Source organism: Schistosoma mansoni, chromosome 4 (genome assembly GCF_000237925.1).
Source record: "Schistosoma mansoni strain Puerto Rico chromosome 4, complete genome".
NCBI classification, from domain to species: Eukaryota; Metazoa; Platyhelminthes; class Trematoda; order Strigeidida; family Schistosomatidae; genus Schistosoma; species Schistosoma mansoni.
The window spans coordinates 22808637-22835630 of NC_031498.1; the positions used below are offsets into that span (position 1 = coordinate 22808637).

A 26994-nucleotide genomic window follows, 5' to 3' on the forward strand; every position below is an offset into this window, starting at 1 on the left:
ATGAAAAGAATCACGGAATTCAAAGAATTGTATTTAAAAGAGTTATCCTGTGCAGACAAAATTGTTTGCACCAAGAAAATTTTCCCCAAAAACTGCAATCCCAGTAGCACAGCTAGTTATAGCATTTCGGGTAAGAAAACTAATCATACGTCGTTCACTTTTTGTTGCTTCAATTTTATGGCTTCATCTTGCTACTACCGAGTCCTCAAGTAGCGATTGGGCCCTTTTACATTCGTCTTGTATGTCACCGTATGTGTTCTTTTGTTTGTTCACAATTCATGGAAACAAAGACCCTATGTGATGTTAATTATCACCCATCAATCACATGTTACTGGAGAGTTGACCTAAAATATGTGTGGCGACTACTGTATTGTACTACATTACTGTAGATTGATCAGTTATCGGGTGATTTTAAGGATTCGTGTATGACCTAAAATGCTACATCTGTTTTCTTCCCTTGGATGCATTAAGTAATATCACAAGTCCAGAATTACCGTTTCAACTAGTAATTCACGTTAGAAGCCGGGGGATCTATACTTGGTAGATGCGAGCACATAGCTCGTTTAACAGTCCTTTTTCACTGTTGATACTGATGTGATATAGTTAAGCTTGTCTGTTGTGAAAACCTGACCATGTAGTAACGGCTGAAACGCTAGTTCTTTAAGATCCTTCTAATTTATACGAGTCCGTTGGGGTCCCATATGACTAAGACCAACAAACAAGGTCTGAGAATGACTTCATGTTTCTGACTATCAGAGTATGGTGGTAGTAAGTTTTCTCTGACAACCATTATCTGAGGCGACGCTGCATTCTCACACAGGAAAAAAGAGCTAGTAAAGACCACTATTAGATGTAGCATATTTTGCCTTACGTGATAGATTTTCTTCGTGGACGGTAAGGTCTGAGAGGTATGCATCTAATATCAAAAATCACGGAATGGCCATATAGCTGGTCACAGGCAGTTACCCCCTTAAATACGTATGTCCTTTAGGAGAAAGTATTGTTCCATGGTGTAGGAATTCGGGAAATGACGATCGCTCACATTACAAGTAGCGTTTTATCTCAGTTATTTATCTGTTGGATGCATGGAAACTAGAAACAATGATGCGTAAAACTCGGTACTGTAATACAATTATTTTCGTGGTAAATATTGGGCGGTCTTTTTTTGCCAAACTGCACCGGTATCAGATTAGAGTTCGAAAAATATTTTAGTTGCTTGTTAATCACCTGTATTCGTCGATAGGTATACCATAAAGTAAGATCTTTAGGAGAATTCTAATCATGAGATACTAAATTTACTCAATTAAGAAGGCATAATCTTATTTTGTAGGCAGATGTGAAATACAGGCGTTTTTAAGCAAACCTATTTATCAGATTAAAATGGTTATTTGTAGTAGGTGCATCGTATTAATTATTGGACAGAGATTTCGTAACATCACCGAGTTACCAAAAGCTCATTGTACCTTTTCAACATTTGGTTGTATTTGAGACTTCTGTGATCATCCATCCCATTATTTCCGTCTGACGATCAGGTGTATGGAGATTAAATCTTGTTAAATACCTTCAGTCAACAGAATTTTCGTAGGCTAAACTGATGGTTATTTGTGATCTCTCCCTTTCTACAGAGGTAACTAACATGACGACTAGATAACACTGAATGACCACTCACCATCAATATTCTAAATGACAAGTGACTAAGCGACGTCTAAAAGTTAGTAAAACTAATTCTCAAAGTTTTATTTCATTTATTTATTTAAACACATAAATATTGGTACAAGGAAGCACCAGATAAATATGCGCCGCACAAATCTCATTTGATTTGTGTGAGGGCTGTGATACTGTCCAGGTGCCCAGACTGAAGCAGGTGGTTTACTCAGAGGGCCGTTATAAAAGTAAGTCACTAATATAATTCCTTGCCCCAGTCCCACAAATTAATACCATCTCTAAATTTATTGTGACTTGATTAGTCGAGGTACCTTACTATACGTGTTTGAACAAAAACCACTTAAATATACATAATTAGAGAGCCACTATGAAATAAAACGACCATATTAACATGATTGTTCATTATGCTAACTACTGGTTCTATGGATAAATCTAAACTTTCTGTTTAAACTTCTGAAAAAGGAAAATACGCTACCTTAATGATATTTTTTAAGTAGTAAAAGAGGTCCATTGTGTCTTTGAAGAAGAGTAAAGATAGTTCGATAAAGAGATTTCTTTCCTACTACATCATTTGCATAACTTGTACAGTCGTATTCGCAGACCATTTTATTTACTAAAAACAATAGTCTAGTAGATAGAATGGTGTTGAATAATTGGAAAGCTTGTAATGGCATCTTGTCATAAACTGTTCACAAAAATCAGGTATTGAGAGGAAGTTATGTAACAGTCGCCCAGTGAAAAATGTTAAGGTAAAGACAATTATCTACTTAGCTATTGAGAACAGAATCTGCTTCGGTCTGGGCACCCGGGCAGTATCATAGCCCTCACACAATTAAATGAAATGACAGTTTTTTGTTTTGTGCATACATATCTGGTGCCTCCTTGTACCAATATTTATGTTTTCAAATAAATAATAAATAAGAACAGAATAATTAAAAAATTGTAATAATGGTTATAATTAGAAAGAAAAAGATGACAGATAATGGAAGATAGAAAGGAAAGTTAAGGCCATGAAAGAATAAGGGGCTGGACATACTGTTTTTGTACACAGCTTAGACTTACACTGGTTGACAGCTATAATCTCCACTGTGGGAAGGTTTTTTATTTGCATTCACATTAAGTCGATTCTCCCAAATGTATGAATGATTTTGAAAGAAGTATCTGGTAAACCATAGTGATCAGAATTAATTAGATGTCTAAAGATTGAGCTTTTGACTGACTTCTGTAGTCCTTTAAAAAGCCAGGTAGAGTAAGGTTCAGAGATGCGCTTCGAATGAGTTCGCTTTGTGCGGCCAGTATAACCTGCTTCACATGAGCAAGTAAACTGATAGACACATTAATTTGACGCAAAGTGGAAGCTTATCCTTCACTCAACTACGAACCACAGGTCGACTAGTAAATACAATACGAATAGGATGTTGTTCTCAGAAATCTCGGAAGTATGCTTTTAGAATTTCTGCTTCAGTATCTCTTTTAAACTGAATGTTCATAAAGAGAGTCTTCTTTGGTGCTATGGACACGTTTTATTTTTTGGCCTCAAATTCTTCTCAATAAATTTAAGTGGATATCTGTTGTTAAATATTCTATTTTTAATAGCTATCAACTGGGATTTTTTCGTTGGACTGTGGCTTAGTTGTTGGTGCACTTGACTTTCAACCAATACGTCGCAACTTACAACTTCACCTCACCTACTTCTTCTAGGTAACCTTGTAGTATCACTAATCGTCTTACCAAGGGTTTAGCTTGGTTTGTAGAAATTTAAAGAATACTCTGTATAAAACTTGAATTATTTGCACAGTCGTATCCACTCTTTCCTTAGATGTTGATTTTGTGTTTGCTCTAATACCTAATATTCTTTTCTCATTTTATTGCCGCTCTTAGTCTTTGGGTGTCTGTTTTTAGATTTGGGTCAATGTAACTCCTTTTTATGGTGCCAGATTTTAATCTGAAGTTTTTCTTTTGCCGTTTTATCACAAACTAGATATAACTTTTGTAACTGCGTAGTTTCGAATAAATTTCTTTCTACAGATCTTTGTTCTTCGCCCCTTCCAACTGCTCTTGCAACTCGGTCGCTTTCTAAAAGTCCATGCGGACTTGTTTCTTCAACTCATGCAACTCAAATGCTTGTTTCCAACCGTTTACCAACTTCTGCCGCATTTCTAGTAGCAGATGATGAATTTGTGAGCTTGGCTCTAATACATTTAACAAGTTTTCCGTCATATTCAAAAATATCTGAATCCGTAGTTTGCAAACGTCACGACAGTTTCAAATTAGTTTCAAAAAGTGAATCTAGTCGTTCCCAACCGCCTTCACCACTTTCTAATGAACAGTATTCTAACTCAATATATCTTTTATGTCCGGCTGTAGTAACTGTCGCTAACCTCCATCATTTATTGCTATCCAAATATCAACTTGATCCTGCCAGACAAATTGTAGATTTATACCTTGATGGAGAATGTTTAGAACCATCTCATAGTCTGCGTGAAGTAGCATTTTTATATTCATTTCCCACGCGAAGTCAGTGTATGTACTTGCAGTTTGTTTTTACAGAAGCATGTTCAGCTTGGTGGGGGACGCCGATGCCACATCTTGAGCGACTACAGCCAAAACGTTCTAATACTTCTTTCAAAGATCACTACACCGACTCTAATTCCATAAATATTTGCCTCTCTAGCCTCAATCATGCTACTAAGTTGTGCCAAACCTCAAGTAAGCACAGCAAAAGAGCGTCGTTTTAATAGTGCATTTATAAACATGTTTGTATATTCATGGGTCCTTGTATAAATTTATGACTTGATTATTGTTTTTTGTATATATATGACTAGTACCCACTCATTCAGGAAATTTATTGTTTTATTTACCTTACAAAGCCTCTATTCGGACTATATTTTATCATGTGAAATCTGTATTTGTTGAAAAACTAATTCTTTATGATTTCCCATTATGATGACTTGTATACATATTTCATTTCATCGTACCTCTTCAAGAGTATTAGTATACATAAATGACGTGAATAATTGAACTATTTGTACTGACCAGATTGCTTCCAGTTATCATTTTGCAGATCAAAACACCACTGCTCCCTTTGTCTTTCAGCTTTTGAAATATATTATAGTGGACTGAGACATTCATTGCTTACATTTATATGTATGATTTCACTTTTTCTTCTTGAAATATACCTTAACCTTTCTGGTCGAGAGAGTTGTTTATATATTTCTGTATAAATTTGATCATAAATATATAGATTTTGTTAAGACAGTATTTATTTTTCCCCTTTACTGTACAGCATGATTGTATTATAAAGTAAAATGTGTTTCTCAATTAAGTGGTTATTTGTGGGTGGCGTAATATGGTGTCACTATGTAGTGTAAGGAGTTGACTTCCAATTACTGGATCACATGCCCAAACATACTTATGCTCAGGAGTCTGGGTGTTCTTATCAGCCTCTACTTATGGAAAATTAACCTTCCTTTTCCAAGAACGTTTGGGATTTCCCCGTTCTTCATTTACTAGTTTTGCTTTTGTTTTCCTTTTGGGCATTAAAAACTGTCGCTGAATCACGATTCATTTTAAAATTATTAGTTATACTTCTCAATTTAAATTCGTTTTGTGAACTGTATAAATATGAAGTATATTTCATAGACACGTGTTTTTAAATCCACAGTAACAGAAAGTCAAAATCTGACTCAAATCTCCTTAGAGAAACTGCTCACAGAAAATATGTACATATGTCTTTTTCTTTGACGTTTCATTATTGCAGGAGTCCAATAATTTGTACACGAAGTTCTTTTCTCTCGATGAAGATGATATATAGAAAAGGGAACGGCAGCAAGGAATAGTAGACGACTATTCAGACTTATCAACGGAAAATGTATTAAAAGCCCGGCTGTTAGTGAGACTCGGGAAAATATGGAATTATTATCAGAGCTCATTGCGAACTGTCATCAGAATTATCAACCCCCAGTGGTGTTCATCAGGGTTGTCCTTTTATTTTCGTCACTGACATCCTGTTAAAGATAGCACTCTCGTCTGGATTTTCAGGGACTGATCTACCAGGAGACTCACTTTTTGATCTAGAATACTCAGATAATATAGTTCTTTTTGGTAAAGACGCTGAAAATATACAGTCTTCTGACCACCTTAAGCAACAATTCAAGCATATTTGTGATGCTATTCTCTCCCTCCAAATACAAAATGCTGCTTCAGGATTGGCCTGTGTCAGCACTCGGATTAGTGACACGGAGTGAGGCGACCGAGTGTGTTGGCAGCTGCACTTATCTTGAGAGTTTCACCAGTCCTGACGGCCTGGTTTTTGACGAAATCTCGACACGGATTTCTAAGGCATGATTGGTTTTTCCCAACTTGTGGCATAGGCAATGTATCCATCTGCCAACCGAAGGACGAGTTAATTGTGCAGTAGTTCTCTCTGTTCTACTTTATGGGTATGAAACATGGTTACCAAGAACAGAAGGTATTTGTAGGTTATTACTATTTGGTCATATGTGTCTTCAAAGCATTACTTTTTGAATTTCGAGACCACCGAGTAAGCAATCCGTAGGTTAGGGATAGGGTAATGAGTAAAGATGGCAAACTGATTGATGAGCTAGTGAATATTCACTAAGATGGTTAGGAAATGTGTCATGCATACCCGCTCACTGCCTACCTTGATGGGTGTTGTTTAGTTTAGAAGTGGACTGGAAGTAAGCTAGGGGCGACCATATCAGAACATCGTACCACTCCATGAAGTCACTGACAACTGAAGTGAGTCATAATAATAGGTATAGACTACTTAATCAAGGTTCGTGTAATTGTCTCCGATAGCTCATCACACTCAGTTAGTTAGTCCTTAAAGTGATACAGCAGAAACCCTAGAATTCAGTGCCCAGTAATTTCGTCTAACCGTCACTCCTTTACGGACCTTCAATATCAGCTTCCAGAAAACTTCGTCAGTAGACAAGCGGATCCCATTCTTGAAAATGAACTAATAAAGTTGCCAACAGTCCTCGAAAATTTTATTACGGCTTCTGTATTTTCCCGGTTAAGGATCAGTTTAATCAATTGAGAATCCAACGAGTGAATTTCCAGAAAGTGAATTACAAGTACTTATCAAACGGTATAACATTTGGAATTCATGTAAACATAATGAATTTGTATCATAGGTGATTACTAGATAAATTTTCCCACTAACTATGAAACATAAGAAAAGAATAATTTACCAGTTTATTAAGCACTTTGGACCACTACTAAGAACCATTTTTACTCTTCCTTTTCTGTAAAAGTTGAGATATTCCAAATCCAATTGTCAATGAGTGATACGTGGATTCAATTAAGTTAAGATTGACTCATTAGTAAGAGTGGTCGTATATTTTATTCAGCTGGGATAATTTTCATCGTCTTAATTATACAGTCGAATGTAGTATTCAGTCATTTAAAACTGATTATAATGAAGTTACGTATTTGATATACCACTTCATTCAGCTCTTTGTTATATATTGATTTTATTGGATAATCCCTATATAGCTGGTAAAGAGCTTGGAAAGTATTATTGTAGATAGTTTGTAGTATTAAAAGGTTTAGTAATAATGGAACGACTTTACATCACACAAGAAGAGTTCACAACAAGTTTCTTCAATAGAACAGACAAAATGTAGCTAGTAGTGGGATCCAAGACTCTCGTTTCGTCCTGTTTCGAACTCGTCAACTGGATGCATCGGCGTTAAATTAAGATCCATACTCGTTATATAAATGAATGACTTGCTGGAGTCAGTAGCTATGTGGATAGCGTGTTGACATTTGAAGCAAGCAATAATGGGTTCGAGTCCTGGAGTGAACATCAACTCAGATGCATGTACATTCAGCCGACGATTCCAAATGGGACGAAATGAGTGTTCTGGATTCCACTGCTCTCCATACTCCATTTATTCTATGTAAACTTTTGTCATAGCTTTTTTATCGATGCGATTCACACTTGTTGCGCATATCTCAATTAAGACTGATCTGATATCAGTCAAAATATCAACAACGTGACAGCTTAAACTATCAAAAATTAAATTCAAGTTCCTTTAATGATTTAGTTATGTGAGCAACAATGAAAATATTGCAGGCCAGTTATTAACGCTTAAAATATGTTCATCTTATAAACAAAGTTATTACGTGTGGCGCATATGTATCTGGTTCCCTTTTGTACCAATATGTATGTGTTTAAATAAGTAAATGTTATGTAACTATGGTGACGAAATATGCTTAATGTTTAGGGATAGGACCATGAATCATGTCATAATATTACTAGCTTTTATCGATTAAAGAATTGATAAACACCTGAAGTGTTTTATTTGGCGATCATCCGATCGCGTAAAATCCTGTGGTTCTGTGCTTTTCACCCGCTACTAATATGGATCAATTTGTCAGACTTAGTAACTTAGATACTAGTCTATATTATTATTATTGCTCGCGAACAACAAGCCAGTAAACTTTGGCAACTATGGTTGTTTCTAAACATTTATATACTCTGAAAGTATAATTTAAGACACATTACGGTCTCAAGTGTTATTTAAAAGTTGTCAATAACTCTAACCACAACATCAATACCCTTACACAACAGCTCTATTCTGTCCTAGCCCTAACTACTCTAAAAAACAAATCGTGTTAAGAAAAATGTACCACGAGAAACAGCAAGACACTTGCACTCAATAATATTTCAATTAATTTCAACGATCGTCAACTAAGTAGTCGTCACTCATGGTAAAATAAAAAAGTTAATTAATACAATGAAACGTCGTGAAATCCAATAAACCAACCTTTTACAGAATGAATTAATGCAATTAGAATGCATTGAAACCTACTAGGTAGACTTCACTTTTAATCAATATGTAAATTCAAAACCTGACTTCTTAATGATTTAGCATCCTGTTTAGTGAAGGTATCATCTTACTCCATGTTATTTTTCTGATACTCGGAGAGTTAGTTAATTTACGACCGCTTGTTAATAAAAAAATATTTTTGTTAGTTTAGCAATCAACTGTCCGTCATAAATCCTTGACTGGAGTCCTGAAGGCAGTGCAACTCGATAAATTAAAAGGTTAGCAGGCATAATTCGGAATAAATGCTAATAGCTATTGTTCTATAGTTTTCGATTGTATTTTTCATATACTGTAATATACACCTAACTTGGTGAAATATAAGCTAGTTGTGTTCTTGTTCGAATAGCGTTTCTTACCACTTAATATGGTTGCATTTTTTAAAATGATTTCTCTTATGTTTTTTTCACAATATTTTCATTTCATGTAACTCATTACTTAGTGCTGTAAATTCCCCAAATGCCCTGGTACGGCCGAGAGTGGTGAGAGTCCGCTCTCCCTCTCGAAATGCTCTCACACGGCCACGCGGATATAGCACCTGCCAGGGAAGTCTTATTCACTGCCTTCTCGTGGCATTACTGTTGTTTTCGAAAGTGAGAGGACGAAAAGCGAATGTCCGGCGCTTTAACCGGGTTGGTGGACATGGTGAGTTCACCTAGGGGAGTTGGAAAACCCTGATTCCAAATTAGTGGTGCACATGGGCTCCAGTATCCTGAGGGAACAAATGGCGTATGAATCAATCGTTGGTCACCGGCTACCATGTGACTGCATTTCCTTATGATGCTCCACTGCCTTGTGGACTAGACCTTCAGGTCAAAGCCTCGGGTGTGGCCCTCTGAGTAAACCACCTGCTTCAGTCTGGGCACCTGGGTAGCATCACAGCCTTCACACAAATCTCATTCGATTTGTGTGGCGCATATTTATCTGGTGCTTCCTTGTACCAATATTTATGTGTTTAAATAAATAAATAAGTGCTGTAAATAGATAGTTTCTTTCGATGGAACAAGATTATTAGTACCTCGATTCTCGAATTCTTGATATTTGGTTAAACAATTGATTTTCAAACCCTGTTTATCATTTAATTATCTAAGTCAAATAAAATGAACCTCTAATTCATTAATAAGAATTCAGTTTTGTATAGACTACCAAAATAAACCTTTTGAATATAATGTTATGCACATAGTTTGACAATAATTTTTAGAAAGATTTATGTAAGTACGAAACTTAATTCAATTTGATATTTGGTTGTTTTAATTCTGTATTTGTATAATATTCGTTGTATTATGTGATTATCGTCTAAAGATTATATATATATATATTCTGCTTTAAGCTACTTATCTAATTTGTGGATGGTTATTCAATCTTCAGATAAGTTTCATCACAAACTGATATCAGGTTAAATACTGTTAAAAATCTGATCTTCTGGTTTCCACTGTTTGAAAGACTTAAACCAGTACTATACAGCTGTCCAGTACACCTTGGTCTTTTAGTACTTATTTAACTGAAGTTGGTTCATGTTGAAAATTGGAAGTGTTGTAGTCTTTAAGCTGGATGGTTTGGTTGTGAACCTTTCGGTGTTCTTCTAAACAACATCAATATGTACTTCAAGAAGAAAGTTATCTGAAAATATAGTAGTTTGATACTAAAAACTACTAATCTTAAGACAGTTCTGTAAAACGAGAGTTGATGTTTGCGACGATAAGGAAGTTTCTTCACCTGCACGTTTGAAATTAAACATTAGAAAACAGTAAATTATATATATATATATATATATATATATATATATATATATATATATACTTAAATTAAAATGCATGGAACATCTGTATCACTTTAACTGTCGTGCAGACGTCTTATCAGTGAGCACTTAACAATTTTGTGGATCGGTTGAAGTTAGACATTAACACCGTTGGATGCCGGCCATCTCAGTGGTCTGGAGTTTAAGTGCTCACGTGCGAGATTGATAAGTCCTGGGTTCGAATCTCGAGAGGCGGGATCGTGGATACACACTGCTGAGGAGTCCCACAATAGGACGAAACGGTCGTCCAGTGCTTCCAGGTTTTCCATGGTGGTCTAGATTCAATTGACTCATGATCTGAACTATTAAAATTACATAACATTTTATTGATATTAAAATAAAGGTTTGAAATATAATCGTTTTCCCCTGGTTTTTATAATGACTTGTATTTATTCAGTATACACTTAAATGTGATTGTTATTGTTACTAGTTGAGATGTTTTACAGTAGGGGGAGCATTGAAGATATTTGGACTATTTTACTTATTATTATTGTGTAATTTTATTAAATAATTGGACTATTGTATTTGTCTATTCTCAGTATTGTAAGCTTCTGTGAGACCTATTAACTATTGTTATACAATTTATTACTTCTCAATTATTGTTTATTAAGTATTATTTATTAAGTACCGTTCTCTAGCACTTATAGCATGATTGTATGTAAAGTATGATTTCATAATAGAGGTGCGTTGCCGTCTGATAACTCATGTATATAAGCTAGTGAGTACTTGAGATAGACGTATCGGGTGACTTAAACATACAATAGAAGCTTGGTTGTTGTTTTATTATCGGACTGAAGATTGAGAATAGAAGAATGGTATACATTCAGGATTAATAGGAGTTGGGGTTACTCTAAAGACTAGCCTTACCAGTTGAAGCACGTAACTGGTTTAAGCTTAGGATGCTAGCAAGAGGCGAATTAGTTTACATAGTGGTTAGGAAATTATAAACGGAATTCTGAATGGAAAATCTATGAATTCGGTGTTCATCTTGTTGTGCTAACGAGGTATGGCAAGGTGGACCGATGCCTAGTCATAGTTGTAGCTGATTGACTGAATGGCAAATCTAGTAAGTAATATCGATTAAAATGGCAAACATAATAAGTTTTACCTTTTTTAATAACCTGGATATATATAAATAATGGCATATATCGTCATTATGATCATATCTTTATAACAACATTTACGTCGAAGTTTATCTATTACTTAAACTTAGTCAATGTTTCTTTGTGCGTCACTTTTTGTCTCACTATTTTTAACTTTCAGCCATTCAGTATGTTAGTTCACATATTTTAGTCTTTTTTTTGGGTTAATGTTGTAAGATCTAAAGCCCGGTTATTTATTTATTTTTAGAACATTGATGATATACTTTATATCATTATTATCATCTAATTAACGCTAAATGAGCAATTTTTTCGGTATATTTTTGTCTGGAATCTTTTTCTTTAACCAATTAATGTGATACATTCTTTCAACGATAATCACTAGGCACTGTAGTTTAATACTTTGATAATAAGAAAAATGAAGATGGATTTTGTTTTTTAATTTTCAAATATTTACTCTATTCCTTAATTAGGTTTTCTGTTGACGAGAAACAAACTTTATTCAATTATATAGTTTCAAGTGTGTCTGTTCATTGTAATATTGTTATATATTATCTTTATCCCGTCATGTTTCTAAATTCCTATAATGATCCCGCCATTATTATTCCTATTAAACTGAGGTTGCTTGAATTTTATCTTGAATCCAGTGAGCTTCATATAGATACACAACTGTATAAAGGTTTTCAGCCTTCCACCTTCAAATGAAAAAGTTTATGATTGAATTGAAAGACTTTATTGGAACCAATCTTTAAAAGTGATGTAAATCGTTTTCTGATATACACAGAAGGTCTGTTTTAATCGCTTTAATTATAAAACGAAGTTTGATACTGCATACCTGATTGTCAATGTATCGCTACAGTTCGGTAGTTAATCGACTTGGGTTTTACCTATTGAGTCGTGGATGCGAGACACGTTACATGAAGTTATTAACTGTCGGTCTGATCCGTCCTAACATGCTTAGACTACCTGGCTAGTGATGGGAGCCTTTGGGTGACATGGTTCAGAATCTTTCACAGTGTCGCAGGTCTATTCACTACTTATCTACCCCTCGATTTCAAATTCCAGTACTCCTTCATGCATACATTTTCATTCTGTCATTCTGAACCAAATGTTTAGTCGTTATGATTATCATTGCTATTACATTATTCCTATCTGTGTTGTAATCCATATCGTTATCTCCATCTCGTCGTGCTAATATGTGGCGAATTATGTCAGGCGCTACGTTGATAATGACTGACTATGTTACAACTATTTTGCTTTGCACCTATAAATCTCATATAATAGGCATTTCACAAAAAGAGTAATAATCTAATCTCATTTTATCTAGCACACTAATAGAATGGATCGTTTCACATTTACTTTAGACGACAGCGCTTATTCCCTCACATGTGCACAAAATAAAAATAAAACATTTTCGTGTGTTTTTGAAACTTTTTCATGTAGACAATGCCAAATGAAGCCATTTCCTGTATCCAGAAATATATGCTTGATTTCAATATTTGTAAATGTTGTATCATCCGGTTAACTAATGGTCGCTGTCAACAAATAGATTTACTTAATGTCTTTCATTCACAAGCATATCCTGATGAGTTTATATGTAAACTTTGTTTTGGCCTGTTGCATAATCCTTATTTATGTGATATTCCACGAAATCTTAATGAATCACAAAATGAAATGGAATTTACCAATGAGGAATTTGATAAATATGTTTTACTCTATTTATATAAAGAGTTAAATGGATCCCGTTATCAATATACAGCATATCAACTTCGGGTACGTTAGTAACTAATTTTCACTATTTCTACGTGTTTTCCTCATGTTATGAAGTAGTAATCAGTGGATACGAAACCACTAAACGAAGTCGGATCTTGGTTACAGGTAGGACGAAGTACCTATTCTGAATTCTACTACAAGGCACAACCGATATATATACTAAGACTTGGTCTCAGTTATTTGAAGACAGCCGATAGAAAATTCTTGGATTTGTCACTTGTCAACTAAATGTATCTAAGACTTTGAGAGAACTGATCCTTTTACTTATTCATTTTTGTGTGATCTGGACCACAATCATTCTATGTCGCTTATTATATACCGCTAAAATTCTAGTGCCATAGAACTCGAGCGATGCTATGGAGATTCTCCTTGATTGTTCTTCATTGTTTAGATAAGAAAACTGAATACAATTGTGTTTTGTTATTTATGTTTGCAACAGATATACAAGTGCAGTCTAGTGCTCCAAACGGTAGTTCGCGTTTCTTAAATCAGTCTCGTATCTACTTGATTCCATCGATTGACCTTTTTTTATCTGTTACACTATACTACCTAGTCATATTCAGTGGTCTGTATTTCACAATTTTTACGTCGTAACAAACTACTGATCCTGTCCATTTGACTAATTATTTCACTGCACTGCACATATGAAACATTTCGGTATCAACTACATGGTTTATGGTTAGTTTTCAACATGAGCCGTAGCACTAACTAAAGAAACATTCGAACGCAAAATTACTGATTATATTTTTCATCTTAGTTCAAGACTTATGAGCAGAGTTGACTTTTGGTGACCCTTTACCTGACTCCAAGTAGATTGTATGCTGATTGTTATCGAACTACACATGTTGGCTGTCATCGTATATTTCGTCGACTTAAATCGCATCAGTGAATAACGGAATTAAATAAGTCGAATACGAGAATGGATTTTTGAATACATATATATTTTGTACACTAATTGATCTGGACAAGAAATGAGAAGGATGAAGCGAATAAAAGAGAGGCGAAATGACGCGCGGTGGTGATGGCATGTGAGTCAACGCTCATATAAAAACAGTCAGCATTGATAAGTGAATAATTAACAAGGTCAAAACGTGACTCAAGAAGAATATATAAATTGGCCTATCCGGAAGCTAAAATAAGGCATATGGGCTTAACATAGCAACCGACACTACATTAGCCCCCTTGTAGAAAATGACATATTTGAAAAAATGTCTGTTTTCGAAAGTAACACTGAAGTGGGATGTGGAACATCATTAAACGGACGGCCATTTTTGTATTCTTTTTTAATAAATTTGTTTAATATCTTATTTTCCAATTTATTTTCATTCCGTTTCGTCCAGTTAAATGGCTAGTTTTAAATTCTTTGTAATTGGTTATTTATTTCCCGAAATCGGTATAAGACGTCAGAACTTGTCGACAGAGCACATTTTCTTCATATTATGGACGGTAGTAGCGTACAGAGTACAAGCTCTGTTGTTTCTCACTTTGTCACAGAAACGGATAACGTATCTTTGAATACGCTCTATCCCGTATCGTTCCAATCACTTGAAGCGTTAAAGAGCACCATCAGAACTTATGAAAGAGCTACGTTCTGCCATTATGCGGTGAGAGATTCTCATTTCCATAGAAATTTGAAGCCGTATTTTAAATTTGTGCCCCCAAATGCCCTGGTACGGCCGAGAGTGGTGAGAGTCCGCTCTCCCTCTCGAAATGCTCTCACACGGCCACGCGGATATAGCACCTGCCAGGGAAGTCTTATTCACTGCCTTCTCGTGGCATTACTGTTGTTTTCGAAAGTGAGAGGACGAAAAGCGAATGTCCGGCGCTTTAACCGGGTTGGTGGACATGGTGAGTTCACCTAGGGGAGTTGGAAAACCCTGATTCCAAATTAGTGGTGCACATGGGCTCCAGTATCCTGAGGGAACAAATGGCGTATGAATCAATCGTTGGTCACCGGCTACCATGTGACTGCATTTCCTTATGATGCTCCACTGCCTTGTGGACTAGACCTTCAGGTCAAAGCCTCGGGGTGTGGCCCTCTGAGTAAACCACCTGCTTCAGTCTGGGCACCTGGGTAGCATCACAGCCTTCACACAAATCTCATTCGATTTGTGTGGCGCATATTTATCTGGTGCTTCCTTGTACCAATATTTATGTGTTTAAATAATAAATAAAATAAATTTTAAATTTGTATTTTGGAGAAATGGCCGTAGAACACCTGATCATTCTCATTTTCACGTTTGATAAATAAATGTAGGGTTTTATTTATTACAATGAAATTAAAAGTCAGTATACCTAAATGTTGATTGATACAGTTGACCTTATTCGTCTTAAGTAGTATAATGGAGATAGAAAACTATTTCGTCAGACGCAGGCTTGTTCATTTACACTTAATGCAACCAATATTTCAAATGCTTGTCAAAAATGGTTATTTTTGTAACGTTTGGCTATTTCGAGCTTGACATTAAAAAAATATTATTCACATATGACGAAAAATGTACATACCGGTTTTTTATTGTTCGTCTATTATGTTTAACAGAGATAACCGATGATTTGAAAAATAATTTCAGACTTTCTAAATAAATAACGTTTGCTATGTCATTTACAAATAACATTAAGTAATTCAGATAATGATTTGGTCAGGCTGCGCACTTACAAAACATTTGCTGTTGACATTACGTGCATTCACTGACAGGAGTGTATCAGCGCAGGGAAATGGATTTGGTGTCTTTTTTTTCCTCAGTTAAAATTTTTATCAAAACTCGGATGGAACAGTCAGACATATTTAATTATTGTAAATAAAATTGGAATGTAAAAATGCAAATTCTCACATCCAATCAAAGCACTTTATGCTATTTCGATTTGAACTAGTCAGATTACAAAGACGCACATTTTTCAGTCAATTAAAAAATTATTACAGGTGACAAAATCTTTGTTCATTACCACTTGAGCACACATTTTCGGAAACATGTTCACTAGTCACCAATTCGTAAGTTTTTTTAATCACACCCTAAAATTTCTAATCAATGGGTGGTAGGGAATCACAATGGCCGTGCAATTAATGTCAACCAAATATGAGGATAAGGAGCGGTGAAATATGAAGATGTTCTGATGAGCTGCGGTAGAGTAAATAGCGTCGATTAGCTATGAGTAGATTCGAATTTACATACATAGAGTTCCCGTTCGTAGGATAAGAATAGTCAAGCCGTGAAATGATAACTGCATCGACCGGTGATATTTGTTGCTGTACTGTAATTGATAGTAACCATCAAATGCGAAGTTAGTGTATGTTATCGTTTGCATTATAACAGATGCATCGAGCTATCGTTAAATATGTATTAGTAGAATGACCAGAGGAACAGGATAGTGACTGGGAGACGAGATAAGCGTAGTCGTATTCCTTTTCGGTCGTGAGGACCAGAGTGGTTTTTGTGGCTTGAGGGAGATACGTTGGACCTCGTTTGTCACAAAATCGTACTAAGGCATGATAAAAATAGCAATACATATGATTATCGATGGCAGCGAGTGGGACTGACTTGGGTGTGACGAATAAGAGTATGTCTTTGAAAGAACAGCTATAAACTCTATGTTCTGGTACATAGTGCGACTAGAACAGAGTGATAATTGCAGTACTCGAATAATGTTTTTGGGTAACGAATGATGCAGCATGCAGTTATACATGTGGACGAATAGATAAGATGAACGTAATTGTTATTAATCAGCTAGTAGAGTTAGAGGCATCCACAGACTTACGGCCATTGCACACAAAATATCTACACCTGATTTCTTATCATCATTATAATCGTCATAAATAAATGTATAACAAAAAGATATTAAATAAATTGTCTTCATATCATTCTTAACATTGCTACTAATAATTACGTCTAACCAATTTTCGTTGTTTCATTTATGCTATCCTGTTCCTTTTTTCGATTAAAAAGGTCACTGAACCGATCAATATTATGCTACGTGAACAATTTTTATGGGATGAATTAATTTGTATGTCGATTGATCATGTAAACAATACTTCGAATAGTAGTACTATTGAGAAATTGAATAATCCACAGATAACATTCACTAAAGATGATATCAATGTATTGAGATCATATGCTATTCCAGTAAAAACTGCATGGAAATGGATTGCAGATGAAAAGTTATCATCTTTACTGAAAGTGAGTTTGTCATTTTATGTATTTTTAATTTGTTTCACAATAATATATGATTTTGAAGATGTTTTGTTCTTTAAACTGGATAGTTTAATCGTAAAGCTACTATTGTCTTTCTCGACAACATCATCAGCACAAACTTCATTAGGAAGTCAGTTATTGAAATTTCTACAAAATTAACTACCAGTTTGTTCTGTTGACTTGGAATTTGACTAATTGTTGTCCATATATGTGCATGGTTGTTGTTTGTTTGTTTGCCTTCATTGTTTTCATATCTGAACTGAGGCCTGGGTCAACAAAACAAGTTAATTTCGGATAAATCACTGCTTATCGGAGTTTGTTCTAATGATGTCGGGAAAGACAGTATAGCTTCAAAATTAATCCATCCAACTCAGAAAACCAGACACCTCCAAAACTTTCATCTTACGTCACAAATATTCTCATCATCGTAATATTATGAGAGTGTATTTCCAGTAAATCATAACATAAGCTTGTCATCAATAATTCTAACAGCTACTGATATGTTTGGTCTGAGATACTAGCGATCTGTGAATTACTGAAAGCGGACATATCCAGCTACACTAAATATAAGAAATTATTTTATGGAGTAAAATTCATTCTAACTCACTCGATATTTGGTATTATTAAACTCGTGTTTTGGTCTACATCTGGTTTTCTGTCGAACTGTCAGATAACAGTGATTGTATCACGCGATCTAATGTTGTGAACATCTCCGTCAACACGAAAACAATTACTTCAAAACACTTATATTTAATTCTTTATGAAATTATCGAAAGGAAAATTTCGCTTGCTGAGTTGTCTTAATTGTCTAAAGATAAACTGAACAACATTGTTGCACGAGCTTCTTTCTTTTTTATTGTCTATTTATAAATGTCACTGTCAGGCTATGTGACTCTGATTCGAATTTTTAGAGAGTATCAGTTCCGTCGAATTCGCGATCACGTCTTTCTAATGAGTGCCAACTATCACGTCAAAACTACTTAACATTTAAACATGCGCATTTCAAAATAATTCGACCACCTGATACTGCGCTTATATTTTATCTCCTAGAACTAACCATGTCGTTCCTAGTATTTCTGTACTATGTAATACCTCATAGTGTAATAAGTTTAATATAGAATACTCTTGTTTCTATATCATACATAGGCTCCATTGATTTACTCTTTACGCAATGATACTGAATTAAAACTAATTAAAACCAATGAATTAATTGTTAACAATTCAAATTATGATCAAGAATCGAATATTATTTGTATAACTGTAGAATTTGCAAATTTCTTCATACAATCAGATTATAATGAATTTCTAAGTTATTTAGAACGTTCTCCATTAAATTCTATACGTTCTTGGCTTGTTCGTTCAAAAAGTATTAAAATACCACGTAAGCGTTCAAGATTTCATTATGAAAAAGAATTAAAGATGAATTCTTCAGAAAAGGAATTATTCGAAGATGGAAAAATCATACAAGAATTAACAACAAAATCATTCTCTTCTGAAACGTTCAGTTATAATGTAAATTCATCCATTTTCAATCCTTCATCTGTGATTAATATTGGTTATACTTTGCCAAAATCATTTCATTTTTCTCGAGGACTTTTAACAGAACTTATTCCTTTGTTAAAAGATATTTGTTTGCAATCAAATTATTTAAGGAAGTAAGTATCGTTTTGTTAAATTTCAAAAAAATTTATTTATTTTAAATATTCTTTTGTTATTTATTTATCTGAACACATAAATATTGGTACAAAGGGGTACCGAATACATATGAACCACACAAGTCATTTGATTTGTGTGTGGGCTGTAATACTACCCGGGCGCCTAAACTGAAGCAAGTAGTTTTCTTAGGGGGTCACATCCGGAGCTATGGACCTAAAGGTCTAATCCAAAAGACAGTGAAGCAACATCAGAAGATGCAGTCCCATAGTAGCCAGTGACGAATAGTTGGTTCGTACACCATTTGTTCCCTCAGGATACTGGAGCCCATGTGCACCATTGGTTTGGAATCAGGGTTTTTCAACTCCCCTCGGTGGATCCTTCGTATTCACCAACCCAGTTAAAGCGCCGGACATTCGCTTTTCGTCCTGTCAATTTCGTAAACAACACCCAAGCCGTAAGAAGGCAGTGAGTAGAACTTCCCTGGTAGTGGTTGTATACATGTGGCCATGTGACAGTATTTCGAGAGGGAGAGCTGATTCTCCCTACCTTCAGTCATACTAGGGCATTTGGGGGCTAAGGTTTGATGAAAATGGGCAAGTACTATTAGTCTGAACTATTACTGAGAATTTAAGAAGATAGGCTCTTCTCTTGATGTAACTACAGTCAGTTGACAGGATGATATGCAGTCTTATCTGGAAGATTTATTTGTAAGTGATATGGCTTCGGATCCGTCACAGTGACGTAGATTCATTCATTCTTTATTCACCCTTTAATCTTGAGTTTCAAAACTGTCTTATTTCTTTATCCCGTTAATCTGTTTTTTCTTCTCCAATTACACTATTATAGTAGTCTAATTTCTTCTATCCCTGATATTATTGCTTCTATTACCCTGGTGTTCATCTGACTGATTTCATCTTAATATAATGTTGGCTAATGTACGTCTTTTTGTTATGTTGTATGTTGCTTATTACTGACTGACTGGAATTTTTATTAAATCCACCAAGAAAGAAATGATTTCGTTTGAACATGTTAAAAATGTCCGTAGAAATGTATCGACACGTGAGTATTTTAAAACATCAACGATCTAATAACAAGAGTACATAAAGTGATTCGGCTGACAGATAAGTTCAAAACTAAACGAAATGAATTATTAATAATTAATTATCAGGATGGGAAATTTCGGAGATTGTAGTTAAATTCATCAGTCGATCTAAGCTACATCAGCATTGAAAACCTGGAAGCACTGGAAAGCCATTTGGTCCTAATATGGGACTCCTCAGCAGTGCTCATCCACGATCCCACACGCGGGATTCCAATCCGAAACTCTCGAACTCGCACGTGAACTCTTAATTATTTGTTAAGAAATAAGTCTTGCAAAGCTTTTTTTCAAGATAACATCTCTAACATAATTACTTTATATTTCTTTAGTATTGATCCGAATCTAGTACTAGTCTTCAGCTTATTGAAATTGAAAAATATTAGTTGTCAGTTTAAGTAGTCTCATAGTTCCACTTATGTTACGTTAATAAAAGTTTATCTCTATCTAATTCGGTAGTTCAAATCGGTTTTTGGTTACTGAAAATTCCGATTTAATTATTTATAAGAAAGGGAATAGTTCATTATGTTGTATGAATACTTCAGATAGAATACAATTTTTTGTGATAGTAAACTTCAGGAAGACTATTTCAAGAAATGATAAAAAAAGTAGTTACTACTCAAATTTAATCAAAACGTCAATTTACTCAACATTCAACACAATGATTAAAGTAAAAATGCAATATTCATAGTGTCCGAATAGAATATATTCTCTGCGTGAATCAACTCACTGATAACATGATTATTAAAACAAGTTATTTGATTCTTTTTTTCAACCAATGAGCTCTTTTCAATGTTTCTAAACAGAGATGAAACTCAATGACCAATCTATCTTATACATTGTATACGTTTTCTATGTAATCGTTGTACAAATAGGTTGTGTTTTCTTTTACCTTTATTGATGCTTGTTCTGATTGTTGACCTGTTCAAATTCTCTGTGTTTTCAATTTCTGTACTGCCTTATCTTTTTGTTATGAGTACGTAGAAATTTATTCCCTTTGAACATTAACCAATAACTGACCAATTTCCCCCACAAATTTGTAACCTATTAGTTAATTTGACAAAAAAATTAACTACAGTATATATATCCCTATAAATTCTTTTTTCTTACTTGAATTCATAGAACTTCTTCAAGCAATTGTTCACCTGCATTCATAATATCTTTGGAAATAGTTCGAAGTGTACCGCTTTATTTGGCTGGTCGTTATGTGAAATTAAGTCGACGTTTGCCTCAATCCCCATGGATAATTGGATCACAGCGTAAATTAGATTCATCTGTAGAAGAACTTATCACACAACCAATATTACCTCGATTTGGTGCAAATGCTCAAAGTTGTTTTATTACATCTGGTAGAGAAGATGTTGATGTTAGGTAATTTTCCATTTTTCCCTATCTTTCGGTTTTTTTTATTTGGAATTTTATATGTTAATCATTTTATAGTTTACATCAAGGGCTGACCTTAGCGAGACCACCATTGAACAGTTGTTTCGTTCTAATATGACACTCTTCAACAGCATGCGTTCACGAGTCTCCTTGGTCCGAGAAGTAATTCATAGAGCTATAGTGAGAAGTCGTGACTAGTGGAGTTTAACCATGTCATGTATGAGGCAGTTGTACCCACCAATAAATTTGGACAGTGGTTATGCAGTATCGTGAGTTAATTGAAGGCAGATATGTACGCCGTTAGATACTGACTCAGTGGTTCTAAGGCTAAGTGTTTTTCGCGAGACCGAATATCCTGAGCTTGGTCTCTGCTTGGGTCTTGGATTCTCACTGCTGAAGAGTCTCATGCCAGGACAAAACGACTGTCTGTGAATTCCTTATTTCCAGTGATTGTCTAACTAAGGTCAGTCCGTGATATGAACCATAAAGTTTAATGTTTCCTGCAAATTCCTTATACTAACTAACTGTGAGGATGGTCCACAGGTGAAGTCGAGGAGGCTCTAAGAAGCCCAGAAGGAGCCCGACATGTTCCATCCAATCAGCTTTTGGAAGAATATCCTAGAATTGCCACGTGGAGCCTCCCTATTGGACAATGCTGATAACTCCCTGACTGCGGAGTGGATAACTATAATGATGATTTTGTTTCTACTAAAAACTATAAATACCTGACAATTTTGTACCATAATCGACACTGTTTGGAATAACATTCCTTCTACTTGTCTTCTGTCTTTTGATTTGTGACTTGGGAGGGTTCTAGCGTTCGAGTGCTCAAGTATTGTGCGGTAGACTCAGAAATCTAAGTTCGAGATACAACACTAACCAATTCCAGTCGATCAGTTTCTAAAAATAATTGATTATCAGGCGTAAATTTGTTAGACTCCTCTTTATTTGGTAATGCTTTTGGAGAACCACTTGATTTGATAAAAAAAACCTGGATGCGGCCCAAATGATAACTTTCAGACAGGATCCGATCCGTTAATCCTAATCGGACAAATTTCTGACAACTGTCGAGTTTGCAGATTGATTAACCGATGGTAATTCATAAAAACGAACATTCGAGATTCTTTTAGTGCCAACTTGATGAATCGGACGGCCGACACATATCATTTCATCAACAATCTTCAATAATATAGAGGACAGAGAGAAGTCAGGAGATGAACACCGTTGTAAATAGAACATCTAAACATGACCTTGGGACACAGTAAAACTGGCAAACCAAAAGTGACAATCGGTCAAGTATAATAAATAAAATTAGTGCAAAGATTTAATGAAGAGAAAGCTTACTGAGATTAGCGTTACAGAAAAGAGTTATGATTTAATAAGAAAAATCTAAGTAACCTGAGGTATCTTTAGTAAAACCACTAACCAAACAACAGATTGTAAATTAGTCTTCATCCCCTCACTTATAATACTATTGTTTATATTTCCTAGCTTTTCGTGGATATATTTTTTGGAAACTATTACTTTGAGGTATAATTTTTATCGAAGATGGATAGCCTCATCTAATTAACACATTCTGTTATATACATATATATTCTTTTTCCCCTCGTTGGCTTATTATCATAGAGGATATTGTCTAACTAAGTATGTATGAGTATTCCCTTAACATTCCATCAATTGCATTTTTTTGTAAAACTGCTTTGAATATGAATATGTCTAAACTGACACCGAAAGCAAGTACGTTTAATATTCTACAAGTAAATAAATATATACGTACCCAGCAAAATGTTAACGCTGAGGTTAAGAAGAACAGTTCAAAGAGCGTTCGACTCAGTCAACATACAGCCAACATTTTCTACACATCTAATGTTGACATCGCCTAGCCTACTGTTTTTGTATTTACCAATTCAACTATTTCTGTGGACCAATTTACATCGGCAAATGTCCCAGGAATTCTACTTCTCTATGCATTCAAGTACCTTCCAGCGTGGTCAAACAGTTACCTAGTTAAAACAGTCAACAGTTCTGTTCTATCCAATTTAGTTCAAACGGGTTATACAGGCCCTGCATGAATCGATCGTTTACGGTAGTCTGTCGCGTTAGTGATTATCTGCTAAAATCAATCAAATCAAAGTCCTCCAAATATGTATATTTATTTATCAACTTTTAGATGTCTTGGATTGGGTCGACCATTTGCAATCGAACTTAGCAACTATGAATTATTACCGTCACAAATTATTCAACGATGGTCTGTTAACAATAAACTTGCTGTAGAATGTAATGAAGATGAACCATTGGATTTATTGAAACTGGCATCGTTTATCAATTCGACAACTCAGGGTCGAGTGTTTATACGAGATTTACAGGTTGGTAGAGGGAAAAAATATTCTTTTCTTCTTATTAGACAATGAAACCCTCTGTTCATAATAATCTTTTTCGACATTGCTACACAATTTTATTTCATTGATATAAAAACAAAAATCTGACGACATTTGTCTGATTAAATTGAAAAGAAAAGCAATAACAACTGTCAGAAGTCCTTGAAAGTCTCTGAAAGTTAGGAAAAGGCTGGAAATATTTCCTTTCAATAGGCACTTCCCAAAGAGTTCTCTTCAGACCTCTAATCTTTTGTCTTCCGTTCGTTGTTGAAACATTGAAGATTCTGGGGAAATAGGAAACGATTGGAAGTTAGATATTTATCTAATAGGTATATCAATAACTAAAATGATCTAAACTTACGACTTTGAAGGTTTTGCGATAGCAAAGATTTAGTGTCAAATTAAAAAGTGGTATTTGATCAGGATTGATTTCTTTAGACCATGTAATGTAAGGTTAATGACTGATGTTTTAGAGTTAAAAGCAAGGTTAATTATTGAACACAAATATTAACATTTACATCCAGATTATTTCGTTCGGAATTAGCTATAAAATAATCAGGATTGCCACAAAACATAGGAATTAAACCAATTTGATCGATTTCTATATATGTTCTACACGTCTGTCTGTAGATTGTTGATGGTTTCTGATTGTTTTGTTAGTCAATATGAATACCGGTGGTGAGAGGAACCCGAATGGATAATGGACGCATCATTTCTCTGAACTTACTGGGTTAGTAAACATTACTTCAATACACGTAAACAATGATTGGAGCAACAGTACAAAAATCTAAAGTTTATCTTTTTTAGCCTAAATTTCGTTTCATCAAAAGTCTGTCTCATGACAGAACCAATTGTAGTAGAATATAATCACAAAAATTCTTCTTATCAGGTACATAATATCAATGAATGGAATATTTATGAAGAAAGCGTACAGTATGATTACTCGAAGTCTACTACAGAATACCTCATTTTACAAAGCTAATCTGACTTTTCATCAACTCTGGTTGAATTTAATCATAACTTTTATAAAAAATATACTTCTATTAAATCTTTTGGAGTTCTCCTAAAAGATGTTTGGACTAACAAGATAACTAATGGTATCACAATAATTGTTCTTCACGGTGAAGACATTGGATTTCACTTGAAGCCGTAAAGTATTGAACAAACATTTTATTCTACTATAAGATTCTTTATCAACAAACAACTGCGACTCTGTATTAGACGTGATAGTCGCAGAATATCAAGAGCTTTCTAAAGTAGGAAACTCAAACTATCGAGTCCCTAATCAATGGTCTGAAAGTATTGGGGTCTCTGCGAAATCTTTAGGTCGTGGATTCGATCCCTCGCGAGGTTTTGTGTACACGCTGCTAAGAAGTCTCAGATAATGACGAGAATCCTATCCATTGTTTCCCTGTTTTGAAATTATCAGTCATGATACTTTTCAGTAACGTCTGGATTTATTTTACATTATCGAAGTTGTTTTGACTGAGATGATATTATTGAATAGTAATTATTTTGTACTATTTTAGGTTTCTACATAAATAGGTTTGCAAACAGTTCATACTTATTCTAAAATATAATCGTTTCTATTAATTTACATTTACTTAGTTAGTCTCGTCAAAATCTGCTACAGCCGCATTAAAATTAGGTGAAATGCATAAAGCCAAATGTTATCGAGCTGTTTGTTGGTGTCCTCAAGGTGGAATTAATACTGAATTACTTATGAAAATGCTACAGTATACCACTTTGTTAAATCAAACAAATGAAAATATTGATCATGTGAATACTATTCATTGGCCTCCTAATAAAATAAATTCTATGAAATATGGAAAAATTTATTTTGGTCCATTGGATATTCATCAACTTACACCTATACGTGTATTACATAGAAGACCATTGTTAAATCGTAAAAGAACTATTTATAATTTATGTTTTATGTCTTATGTGGAAACGATAGGAGTTAATATTTTCGAGGTACAATTATTTTATTGATTGATATTGTCTTTTTGTTTATGATAGTAAATAATACTTTATATATATATACTACTAATTAAACTTTATTGATGATACCACTATTTATCCAAAAAAAAATTGTGGTATCAATTCATCCGTAATGTTTATTGATTATTAATCTAATGAAATTCATCTTTATTAATGGTGATAAGCCCCCAAATGCCTTGGTACGGCCAAGAGTGTGGAGAGTCCGCCCTCCCTCTCGAAATCCTCTCACACAGCCACGCGTATATAGCCTCTGCCAAGGAAGTCCTACCCACTGCCCTCTCGTGACGGGATTCTGTTTACGAAATTGACAGGACGAAAAGCGAATGTCCGGCGCTTTAACCGGGTAGGTGGGCACGGAAAGTCCACCTAGGGGGGTTGGAAAACCCTGATTCCAAACCAATGGTGCACATGGGCTCCAGTATCCTGACGGAAAAAATGGAGTATGAACCAACTATTGGTCACTGGCTACCATGGGACTGCATCTCTTGATGTTGCTCCACTGCCTTGTGGATTAAACTTTTAGGTCAAAGGCTCCGGATGTGGACCCCTAAGAAAACCACCTGCTTCAATTTAGGCACCCGGGCAGTATCACAACCCTCACACAAATCAAATGAGATTTGTGCGGCACATATATATCTGGTGCTTCCTTGTACCAATATTTACGTGTTTAAATAAATAAATCTCACTTAATGTTCCAGACAAATACTTGTTTGTTCCACGAGATGTTGTACATTTACATATTTTCTATTTCCATAGTTCGATGATTTTAAATCATGGTCAAAGCTATATCCAGAAGATGAGCTGTTCATATTAGAAATTCGTTGTGAAGCTGGCACCTATGTGAAAGAACTTGTTCATGGAGATCTTGGTCGATGTAATCCTAGCTTAGCAAGTATATTTGGTCGTCAATTAGATATATTAGCGTTGGATGTAATCGGTGTTGAACTTGATTGGCCTACACGTCTAAAAGATCCTATACTCAATTAATTTGTAAAGTGAAAATATTTTTATTGTAAAAAAATATTTTTAACAAAAACGTAATTTCTTTATCAAGGCATTGTATATTCCATAATAGTTGATCTGCAAGACCAAATGAATTA

The 26994-nt window shown here is 34.8% G+C and overlaps 1 protein-coding gene across 1 annotated transcript; it reads left to right on the forward strand.

The window, feature by feature from the left end:
* Positions 1–26881, forward strand: Smp_145050 (hypothetical protein; the record flags this gene model as incomplete). The annotated part of the gene is made up of 10 exons (XM_018797237.1): positions 1–130; positions 3694–4374; positions 11584–11594; positions 12864–13193; positions 17135–17365; positions 18527–19035; positions 21255–21503; positions 23686–23881; positions 25502–25867; positions 26651–26881. The coding sequence occupies 10 exons, from the start codon at positions 1–3 to the stop codon at positions 26879–26881; spliced, it is 2934 nt and encodes a 977-aa protein (XP_018652299.1).
* Between the last annotated feature and the right edge of the window lie 113 nt (positions 26882–26994).